The sequence below is a fragment of the Melanostigma gelatinosum genome (assembly GCF_949748355.1).
Source record: "Melanostigma gelatinosum genome assembly, chromosome: 11".
Lineage (NCBI taxonomy): Eukaryota > Metazoa > Chordata > Actinopteri > Perciformes > Zoarcidae > Melanostigma > Melanostigma gelatinosum.
The window spans coordinates 9,592,670-9,604,817 of NC_136644.1; the positions used below are offsets into that span (position 1 = coordinate 9,592,670).

The 12,148-nt window shown below is 45.9% G+C and overlaps 1 protein-coding gene across 2 annotated transcripts in view; it reads left to right on the top strand.

Annotated features, from left to right (window-relative positions):
• apbb2b (amyloid beta (A4) precursor protein-binding, family B, member 2b) overlaps positions 1–12,148 on the top strand; it is a 40,483-nt gene that overhangs the window by 10,172 nt on the left and 18,163 nt on the right. For both annotated transcript variants that reach the window (XM_079278763.1, XM_079278764.1), the window contains exons 2-4: positions 4,527–4,636; positions 5,200–5,267; positions 6,604–7,654. In XM_079278763.1, coding sequence (XP_079134889.1) covers positions 6,625–7,654 — 1,030 coding nt within the window. In that variant the 5' untranslated portion in view covers positions 4,527–4,636; positions 5,200–5,267; positions 6,604–6,624. The remainder of the gene's footprint in view (positions 1–4,526; positions 4,637–5,199; positions 5,268–6,603; positions 7,655–12,148) is intronic.

A 12,148-nucleotide genomic window follows, 5' to 3' on the forward strand; every position in this document is an offset into this window, starting at 1 on the left:
ATCAAGGCTCTACTCCAGCACACTGGGCTCGCAGTGAAACAGTCGGGATGAGGTTAAAGTGGTAACTTTTAAAGGGCACCTCCACCCATTTTGCACATCAAAGTATGTTTACAGATCTCGGGGAGTACGACTGTATACCTGAATACAAGTCTTTATGAATATATACGAATCAAGATTCAGTCACTGCTGCCTTTTTCTCGTCTGACATGTTTTCAGAAAAATATTGAGTTGAGATGTAGAGTTGGAATGTTTGTGACCCGGCTGTTATGTTGAAAACAGTCGAGCCAAAAAACCAACCACCGCCCGACGACGGTAATCTTGTGAGTACCGATAGCAGCGTTTGTCTTTGTTTATACTTCTGCAGACGGCGCGTGAGCTCCGAGGATGCGTTAATGCTCAATGCCCTGTTTGTTGCATTACTCTCCAACACGACAGAGGGCGTACAAACAACATGAACCGTGAAGAATAATAAAAAATAAACTAGTGTAACCGGCCTCCACTATGCCGAGGAGGGATTGTAAGTATCTGTAAATTCATAGCTCATGTTCATGGACTACTTTATTGCCTTTCTACAATCGCTGTAAAGAAAGAGGTCAAGTGTTTTAGGTCTTTATTCACAGATTATCTGTCTCATCTACAACTGGCAGGATATAGTAACAGTCTGAGCAAATATAACAAAGTTATTGTTAATATTAGTCACCAACTGTAGCTATAAAGACTGCAAGTTTTAAAGTGATCAAAATCTGGACCTCATGTCTGCCTGAGGCCAGTGTCTTGAAAGCCACATTGGCTGTTCACTCGCATAACACACCCAAATCTCGGCAGTTGAGTTGCATCGTGGGTAATGTAGGTGCCAAAGGTTCCGAGGTCGTGGGCCCAACCACACACAAAATAGTTGTAAGCTGTGTATTAGAAGGTCTGGAGGACCGAGGTCATTTGTACTGTCGCCTCCACACCGGGCAAATCGGTCAAGTTGTTGGAAATATCGCTCTTCTTCATTTTGTAGGGATCACATCCAATATGTATTTCTGCTGCGTGCAGGTTCAACCAACCCTTATGTGTTCACTTTCCTCCATTTCCAATTCGCTCAGTCTATAGGTTCTTCACTTCCTGCCCTCCATCTGAATTACATCATAATAGTCACGTGATTACAAACAATATATTGCATGTTTTGGGGGTCTTTGTGCCTTCAGTTGGGACATCAGCAAGGGAAGCACATGCTTAGATATACTGAGGTCAGGTGGCTGACTAAAAACCTTCTATTATCTTGATACTTGATCTGTATGTACAGAATGAATGGGGGACTGGTTATAAAATAGCACTATAATTCCATAAACTGTTCACTTAATATGACTGTGAACACCCTTAAACACACTACCACCTGCAATGACTCTTGTACTAAGGGGAGGGTGGTAGACCGCGATTACACATACCACATCCAACCGGTATAGCCAAGTCAGCAGCAACATGTTATGGGAAATGATTCATAAGTTGTTAGTGTAGACAGACACCCCTTCATACAAATACTTTCTCGCTGTTCCCAGGTATTCAGACTTGTCGCAGCAGGATTCAGGGAACCGAGCTGCACGCCCTGTCATTTTTAATCCCAGAATGCAACGTTTTCATTGCTATTTTTCAGAATCGCTTTATACATCGTCCTTCTTTCATTGCCTCCGTCATTGGCAGTTTTTATACTTCAGCACTTTAATTTTTTCTGACATGACATGACATCTCTCTTGTAGTTGACGCTTAAACCATTAGAGAAAATTATAGTACACACATCTGGTTTCAGGTAAAAATTATACAGCTGCTCTTCAGATGGTTTACCTTTTTACCACAAGTCTGTGTAACAGCTAGTGTTGCCAGACAAACCAGATGTGTCTATTATATCCGTAAACAGTATTGGCTCAGTATAAGACCGTTGTTTTGGCAGATCAAGTGTTCTTCGGTATGTGGGATGAACGAACCAGCTGTGTGCAAAATGTAAGAGACTCTCAGAAAGCCTCAGCAGCAAAGTTCTGTGGGGTCTCTGGAAAATCTTCAATCTTTCATAATCTTTTAAAATCTTACTATGTCCAGCAGTATTCATTATTCATACTGTAAAACATTTATTAACAAATATACAGCGAAATAGCCTTGTGGTGTTTCCTATCTGGATCGGGTGTTCGATCCCAGACTCCTCCACTCCGCATGTCCTTGTGTCCTTGGGCAAGACGCTGAACCTGAGTGAGTGTGAATGGGTGAAACGGTTACAAACGTTAGGCTTAGGCAACAAAACGAATGTTAGGCTGAGCCAACAAAACAAACGTTTGGTTCAGACAACAAAACGAATGTTAGGCTTAGGCAACAAAACAAACGTTAAGCTGAGGCAACAAAACGAACGCTAGGCTGAGGCAACAAAACGAACGCTAGGCTGAGGCAACAAAACGAACGCTAGGCTGAGGCAACAAAACGAACGCGAGGCTGAGGCAACAAAACGAACGTTAGGCTGAGGCAACAAAACGAACGTTAGGCTGAGGCAACAAAACGAACGTTAGGCTTAGGCAACAAAACGAACGTTAGGCTGAGGCAACAAAACGAACGTTAGGCTTAGGCAACAAAATGAACGTTAGGCTTAGGCAACAAAACGAACGTTAGGCTTAGGCAACAAAACAAACGTTAGGCTGAGCCAACAAAACAAACGTTAGGCTGAGCCAACAAAACAAACGTTCGGCTTAGGCAACAAAACAAACGTTAGGCTGAGCCAACAAAACAAATGTTCGGCTTAGGCAACAAAACAAATGTTAGGCTGAGGCAACAAAACAAACGTTAGGCTGAGGCAACAAAACAAACGTTAGGCTGAGGCAACAAAACGAACGTTAGGCTGAGGCAACAAAACAAACGTTAGGCTGAGGCAACAAAACGAACATCATGTATTAGCATCAAAACCACATAGTTAGGTTTACGAAAACGGTCACGGACATTAGGTGTAGGCAACAAAACCACAACGCGGTGTGGAGCACTGGTCTATTCTATTAATTATAATTCTATGCTATGTCACTAGCTTTGACCAATTGTCGTCCATGTACACAAAATCAACAGATTGTATTTTGTGACTATTTCCCAACCTGTTATGCTGCCTCAGCATAACATTGGAGCACTAGGTAGGAGGGACCACCGGTCATTTTGTACACTGCTTACCAACACACAGTCAAATGGTTCAGTACTCATAGAAGTATGCACTATTCATAACTTTGAGTAGTTACATAAACTGGAAAAAATAAAGGTCATGTAGGCCTGGAGATTCATTGTTATTTATTTATCTTTAAGTGGACATTTTTGGGAGTTGGCAATAAAAACAATTATCATTTTGATTCTCTCTAAATGTCCACACCTTGATGACATGACACGTGGCCTGATGTTGCCATTCATCCACAGGCTTGAAAACAGGAGCTTAAACTGTATTTGCTTAGTGTACTTATGACAAGATGCGATGGATCCACTAACTGCATTCCACTTTGTGATCAAGCATGCGAAATGCCATAAATATATACATATATAGCTCGGCTAATTACGGCACATAGCAACATTATTGCTGCCTTATTTATTGAAGGGGACAAACTATTAATCACTAAACTCTCCTCCAGGGAAGCTCACGCAAAGCACTGCAGGTAGCTTGACAGATGAGGGATTCAAATGCTTTCCTTTGCCATTCTGTCCACTGACTAGAACTTTTAATTCCTTTCTTTTTTCATATGAATCATAACACTGAATTCTGTCACATCGTAGACAAATGAGAGCAATTAGTGTCGGGTAAATCTCCACTTTGCTGCATTTAAAACAGCTAGCTGATCAGTTTCAGTGTCTGGGCCATTAACATTCACTGCCGTTTTGCCAACTGAGGATTTGCCTGATCACCAAAACCCTGATGAAAGCTCGATCTTCGTGCACTTAAATGTCTGAATGTTCCCGCAGTCATCGGCACACTGTTGCGTTCACGGCTGCAGGGGATTTGTGGCCGTAATTGATTGGCTCTTTAAACAAGGTTGATTAATTACTCGTCATTTGGAGTAATATCCTTGCAATGGTCGGTGTCAGCTCATACTTTAGCTGACGGATCCATGTGATTGAGATGACATTTCATTCCTCCAAATTATTCCAGGTGTTTTTTTTCTCCAGCCAGTCTTGACTGCATTATGCAGTAGTATGTGTGTGTGTGTGTGTGTGTGTGTGTGTGTGTTTACAAGTCTCCTGTGGCATTAACTTTACGATAGTTCCAGTCAGTGAAGGGTTGCACCAAAGAAAGAAATATGAGCTCTATACAAAATGAGCCCCATGTTCACACACACACACACACACACACACACACACACACACACACACACACACACACACACACACACACACACACACCTTGTGTATTCGCGTTTGATCGAGGTTGTAAATAATGAATGCGTCTTTATTATTTGTCTCGCTGGTGTCCTGCAGTCGTCTTTCTCCCCCCCCCTCTCTCATTAATCCTGTTTCATGTTGGTCTTCTCCCTCAGGACAACGCTGCCTCGCCGAAGCCCCCGTGATTGGATGAGAAAAAGACAACCACTGGCTATCAGTATGGACGCGCGACATCCTGGAGTTTCCCACAATCCTTAGGTCTCCGGTAAGTCCGCAGCTGCGTAAAGGGCTTATTTCAACTCGGTATGTTTTATTTTAATGTAAAATCTAAGGTGGAGCCATTTAGCTAAATTGGGTCCTTGTTGTTGTTTGGATGAACTCCAAACTCCAAACTAAACGCATAGTATCATATCCAGGTTGGCAGCACCTTTCTGTGTGCCGCTACCTTAGCATCACTGCTAAACAGGGAAGACCCTGAAAAAAGTATTGAAAGAAATACTCTTGATTTGGATTGACAGGGACAACAGTGTCCTCTGTACGTTCAGTGGCTGATCACGTGTGTACAGTCAGATGAGCAATTCTTCACCGAACAAACAGCCCCCACCAATTGTTTACCTCTCTGTCTGAGGTCCTTGAATGCCTCTTTTTTCTGATTGTCACAGCGTTTGGAGTCCCTTCACTGTGTTATGTCGTTTCCATAGAAACCAGCTGTAGTCGGGTTTCTACACGGGTGGATGTGGTCTCCGAGGGCAACCCAAGGAGTACCAAGAATTCTCTGCATTCTTCTTCTGATCGTTATTTTCTTTATTTTTCTTCTGTGGTGTTCAGATCTGCAGCTGAGCACCACTGAACCCTGAACCGTGACCAGCGCCGGTCCACGGCTGACCTCCTGTCAGGTACGAGAAATGCGCTTTCACACACACGCTTTCACACACACGCTTTCACACACACACTTTCACACACACGCTTTCACACACACGCTTTCACACACACACTTTCACACACACGCTTTCACACACACTTTCACACACACGCATTCACACACACGCTTTCACACACACTTTCACACACACACACACACACATTGACACACACGCGTGCTTTCACACGCACGCTTTCACACACACACTTTCACACGCACGCTTTCACACACACGCTTTCACACACACTTTCACACGCACGCTTTCACACACACGCTTTCACACACACTTTCACACACGTGCTTTCACACGCACGCTTTCACACACGTTTTCACACGCATGCTTTCACACACATGCTTTTCACGCCTGCTGTTCTCAGCGGTCAGTCGGAATAGAAATATCCCTCCATACTCAGAGCTCTTCATGCTGAGTGGTTCTCCATCGCTGCTCTACGGTGACATTTCTCAGGAATGTAGAATGTAAGCCTGGCAGTAGTCTGCACTTTAGTTATCGTCAACACATCCCATGCAGAAGGCCAAAAACCAACCCTGCGTTCTCTCGATATACTCCCCTATCCCTACTTTGACCCCCTTTGTCCGTGGTTCTCCTGGAACAGCTGGGTACTGTAGTTTTTAGCAAACACTACTCAAACAGGATAAATAGTGTGTTTGTTGGGTACTATTTCCAGCTGTGGATTTGGTGCACTAGTATTTAGAGAACCAGGAGGGAAAGTATACACTGCGTCAGGCTTTGGCTTAACAGGCAACACGTGTTATAGTTTTGATCTTTTCATGGGTTTTGTAGTCAAGAAAACCCAACTTTTCTTGAAAGGATGTTTTCATGCGTTCAGCAGGCTTGAGTGTCTAATTACAGCTCTAGGATGAGAATTCACATTTCTGTGATTGTGCGAACCAAACCAGAAGAAAAACAGCCCCGAGGTTCGGCATCATTGTTTATCCACGACTGTAGCTTTTTTCTTTTTTCAACTGGGTTCAAAGATGTATAGTAAACACTGTATATTTTGCAGGCCAGCATTATATTTCTTTCCTTTTTGCCCCTTTAAATACTGTAAACTTAAACATCTGTTCTTTAACTCTTTCTCATGTAGAGAGCCAATAGTGAATATTTGCATCAGAAACGGTTTATTGCTAAATATGTTACGCATACAAAGATTTGGGCTTGGTGATTGGTGCATGACAATAAACAATAACAATTGTTCAACATTTTTCAATATTGGAACATATCCTCAGTAAGCAATGAGACTGAAAGCTGACTGTGTTGTGCTCATGTTCCCGCTCTCCCCCTCTTTCAGGTGACCCCGTCTCGTGCCGCGATGATGTCGGTGGACGTGACCAACCGCAACTGCCCGGCCGCCACGCCTCCCACCTCGCTCAGCCTTCGCTCCTCGCACAACCAGCTGCTGAGCGGCGACGTGGTCCGGCAGGGCTCCGCCACGCCTCCCAAGTGTCGCAAAAAGTACGCGCTCACTAGCATCCAGGCCGCGATGGGCCTCGGGGAGGCGGCGGCAGCGGCGTCTTCATCCTCGCCGTCTTCCCCATCGCGGTCCCCGACCCCGAGCAATCCCAAACTGGCCAAGAACGGAGCGAACCAGCTGCGCAAAGCCGGTCAGGATCACAACAAGAACACGACGGACCTGGAGCCCGAGGCTACCGCGGATGAGCTCAATGTCAACGCGGCCGAGGAGGATGAGGGTCACACTCTCACCAATAACGACCGGGAGGAGGACGAGGAAGTCGAGCTGCTCTCAAACACTGACGCAGAGCCCGAGCAGAAAAGTGAATCAGACATGGACTGTGACGTTAACGCGGCCGTGGAGCTCAAACTGAACGGCAACACGACAACAGACTTTGACTTGAACATCGACGCAGAGGAGAGCGACGACATCAGCATCCTGTCCGAGAAGGAGGTGATGTCAAAGATGAAGATTGAGGAGGACGGAGAGGATGCGGCGGCGGAGGAGGAGGAGGAAGACCGGGAGAAGAAACCTCTGCTGTCAGTGCGGAGCGAGTCTCCCGCGCAGAAGTGCGACGTCTCTCCGGGCCTGGAGCTCATCTCCGACCTCCGCTCCAACCTCAAGCTCCTCAGATCGGGCGGCAAGGACTCGCCGGTGCCCCCTCCGCCCTCGCCACCCAAGCACGCCAGCCAGGAGGATGCGCCCCTGCTCTCCGTGGCCTCCTGCTCCTCCTCCTGCTCCTCCTCCTCCTCACCAGAGACAAAGAAGGACAGACGGACGGGGGCAAAGACGGACTGCGCTCTGAACCGCATCCAGAATCTGAACCCCAGCGACGAAGAGTTGAGCTGGACCACTCTGTCCCAGGAGAGCAACTCCCCGGAGGAGACAGGTACAAAACACGCTGCAGAAAGTCAGTTTCACAGCCGCCGACATTTAGTTTTCATGTGAGTGTGTGCCGGCTACTCTGGTTTGTTATTTTCCCTCCTGTGTTGCAATGTACCATTCTATATATGGGGACCAAGCATGTGTGTGTGTGTGTGTGTGTGTGTGTGTGTGTGTGTGTGTGTTCCTGCGCATGTGTGTGTGTGTGTGTGTGTGTGTGTGTTCTTACCAACCCATAAAATCCATAAAATGTATATTTGAAACATTTCTAAAGTGACGTCTTGAAATTGCTTGACAGCACAAAACCTCAATAGATTCAGTTTACTGTCACATAAAACTGGAACGAGAAGACGCTAAAGGTCTATATATTTATCAGTGTCGTTACCTTGCATTGAGGATAAAATTACTACTCTACTTAGCGAACGTTGTGGCGAGTCGGCGTGACCTAAAGATCCGGATGTCCCGTTTAATGGGGCCCTTAAAACTCTGTTCCTCGGGCCTCGCTGCGAGACATATGAGGCACATCCATCTCCTCTGGAACAGCAGCAGCCCCCGACCTCTGAGCTGTAGCTCAGCTGTAAACCATCCCCTGCTTTTTCCTTTTTCTCCCAGAATGCTTCTCTGCTAGCTCTCTGATGACTCACTGTCCCCCTTTTTTGTGGATCTAAGGCTCTGAGCATCTGTGCGTTTCATTTCTCTGTGAGTGTGATTGTGCGCACGCTTGTTCAGAATTTGTCAGAATCTACTTTCCAGGTGTTCCTCTTCTTCATCTAAGTCATTCCAGAGGCAGGGCTCGACAGTAACGGTTGAAAGTACACTCTGTGTTTCGGGCAAGTGGAATGCCTCATGCAGTCGTCCTATCGGGCAAATGAAAGATAAATGTGATCTTTATTAGGGGCCAATGATCAGTAAAAATATGCGATCGGGTGATCCCCATTAATGCCTGATAATGCTACATTGTGAGCAACAAATCCTTTGAAATCAGCAACTTTATTTAACGTAGCCCTCCTCTTGCCCGTTGTCAGCAGCCGGTTGGCACCACAGTCCCGATTGGCTAAATAACGGAGCTAACATCATCGCAACATTTTCATCACACATAGAAATATTAAATTGTAATTCATTTCCATCATGCTGCTCAGAGCAATCACAGTGAACCGCTCTTCTGCCGACAGCTTAGAGTCTCTCCGTTATTCTGCTAATAAAGAAGCTAACGGCTAATGTGTGGAGGTTCCATTCGGTTATATTATGGGGCGTTCAAGCTCCAGACACAAACAAATGGGTATTGTGCGAAGGTTATTAACTGTAAATGTAATCTTGTAAAATGTAGTGGGGGCGAGAAATTTAAATAAATCCAGTTTTTTGAAAGATGTTTTCACAGCAATATAATAAATATATAATAATACATATTAGAGAGGGATGTTTGACTTCCTAACACTAGCTCTAAGCATCTTATGATCCATAATTAAAACTACTAATGCCTCCCAGAAAATGAATCAAAGCAAATAATAAAGAAAAATACAATTATTTATTTCCTATTCCTTTGAATTGTGTGTTTTATGCAAATAACCACTATAGATAACAAAGTTAAAGTAAAACATTTAGAATGTTTTTTTTGCCCAATTGTAAAAAGTCTCTTGTTGATTTTATTACGTAAGTTTGGCTACCGGGTGAGTAAAGCCCCTCAGCCACTCCCCCGAGGGGCTGCAGCTGTGGATAAATGCTGGTGTATCGACGAGCCGAGGACGGGGACAAACGTAGACGCTGCAGTCTCTTAGTCAAGACGTAGCGTCCTCTCGGGGGTTTTACCGAGGAGTCGACGGTCCTGATCCTGGCATCGTTCATGTTGTCGATATCTAACACCCCCCCCCCCCCCCCCCCCCCGCCCTCTCACATCGACAAAGCTGTGTTGTTTTCTCAGGTGTGTGTCACATTCCTCTGTGGATGTTTGTGGGTTGGAGGGCCGGTACGACGTCGCTTTCACACAGAGGAGCCAAAACACACACACACAAACACACAAACACACACACACACACACACACACGCACACACGCACACACAACATGATGAGTGCAGTACAGCAACATGTGAGAGTCAGCAGTTTTCTTTTGCCAGATGTTGAGCTACTTTTTTCTCTCTTTCTCTGTCTCGCTCACTTCCTCCAACATTTCTTCACCCTCACTTTATCGAGGTCCTCCTCTTTTCTTTTCTCACCGTATGCCTGCCTTCCTCTCTGCTCCTCATCCTCGCCCCTCGACTAGATATGATACTGAAAGATGATGTGTGTTGGATTGCCAGGGACAACCAAGCCAGGCTTAAGGGAAGGTCAGAGAAAGTGTTGACATTTCATGAGGAAGATTTATTTGTGTCTTTCTGTGTGCTTGTGTGCGCGTGTGTGTGTGTGCGTGTGTGTGTGTGCGTGTATGTGTGTGTGTGTCTCTCTCTCGGGACAGGAAGGGGAGGGCAGGCTTATTTGAGCTGTTTGTGCTCCAGATGGAGGGAGAGCAGAGACAACAACTGCAAACATAGCTCAGCTGCAGGGGGATACACATCCTCCTTCTCCCCCCCCCGCTCTCGTTCATTCACTCTTTTCTCTCTTCATGCTCTCCATGCCTTTCTGTCCCCCCCCCTCTCTCTCTCTCCTCTGTACTCTCTCTCCCTCTCTTTCCATCCTTGCCTGGGGTTTGCTCTGTTTGGTTACAGCGCTGGGCTTTGCTGTGTGAGAGGCAGCTAGCTAACTATGATGCTGGGGAAAGACTACATGCTGGCCATTGTGATTGTCAATTACGAGGGTAGGTGCATCTGTCGGGAGTTGGCTGCAAACTACAGTTTGAATGCTGCGTGCGTGTGTGTGTGTGTGTGTGTGTGTGTGTGTGTGTGTGTGTGTGTGTGTGTGTGTGCACGCACAAGCATGGGTATATGTGTCTCTTTCAACACAGGGATAAAGTTTGTCTCTGCAATGGTGTCGTTCTCTAGATATCTGTGGTCTGTGCATGCTGTGTGTGTGTGAGTTGGTGATGGTGGTGTGTGTGTGTGTGTGTGTGTGTGTGTGTATGCGCGGTGTGGCTTCACTGAGAGAACATGTGTATGTGTTTTGCACTCCCCTCCCCCTCTCCCCTCAACTCTGCTCTGGCAAGGAGCTGCATGCTAACGTAGGCTAACTGCTACGTAGCTCGGCTGTGGCACGTTTCCCCACGGGCTGCACGCTTCAGCTCTTCCCGTCTGATTCCACACTCGCAGAGTGACGCTGCTAACTTGGAGGCATGATGCACCATTCGAGCCAGTGGTATCTCCCTCCCTCTTTCTCTCCCCCTCCCCCCCCCCCCCGTTATGTACGTACATGCTTAAATCTACATCCAGTTCATCTCATGCTGGCACCAGTTCTCCGAGTCACCATCTTCCCCCTTTCTCAGCAGACAGACACTCTCTGGTTCTCTCTGTCGTAGTTTTTCTGACCTATTTTTTTGCTCATAAAAGACTGCAGCTCCCAGAAGGCTCAGCTTTACAGCTCCTCGCTCTAAAGCACAGCCTTCAGCCCCCAGGGGGGGATGTCTGCCAAGAGCGTATGTGCATTTTCTCTACACTGTATGAGCCATTTCTGTGTCCATTAAAACAACCAAACCTTTAATAACTGTGTGCGTCTGGACTCCCCAGTCGTCATGGTGACATGTGGCCTGCTGCCGTAGCGACAGGCCCGTGGGCTGCGTTTCATCTGCATGGTCAGCAGTTTGAGAACTCTTTATGTCACTCACACACACACACACACACTGCTGACCAGTCCCTCAGAGCATATATCACCTTTATGAGTCTCTACATCAACGTCACACACACACACACACACACACACACACATACACACACACACACACACACACACACACACACACACACACACACGCCATCAATAGTTCTGTGTATGTGTGTGTGTGTGTGTGTGTGTGTTTCAGCTGGCTTGACTGCCAGGAAACTGAAACCTTCAGATGAGATGACATTTAGTACACAAGTGAGAGAAAAAACTGATATAGTGATCTGTGTGTGTGTGTGTGTGTGTGTGTGTGTGTGTGTGTGTGTGTGTGTTTCAAGGTAAACGCTGTATTTCACCTCACATTCCATCACTGTCAAATAACTGATGGTATCTGCTCTCTGTGCTTCCGATGTATTAGAGAAAGGAAGTTTAGATTTTAAATTACAGGAAGTGCTGTGCTGAGCGAATACATTTTGTGGGTATTTGATTGCAGTTACATTCATTGTTGTTTTTATTTCTCGTCGGTCAGCTTCATTCAGTTGTACATGGAGTTATGTGTAACGTTAATAACTGTTGATTCTACATGTATATAGCAGGTGAATATGGGAAAAATGGACTCCCACACTGCTAAAGGTTTCCCTTTGTGCGAGTGATAAGCAGTATAAATTGAGTTTGCAACACTGATGCTTTCATCGCCATCGCAATATGGAATAAACTTTGTAATGCACATAAGAACGATAGGGTTGGAGTCAAATTCAC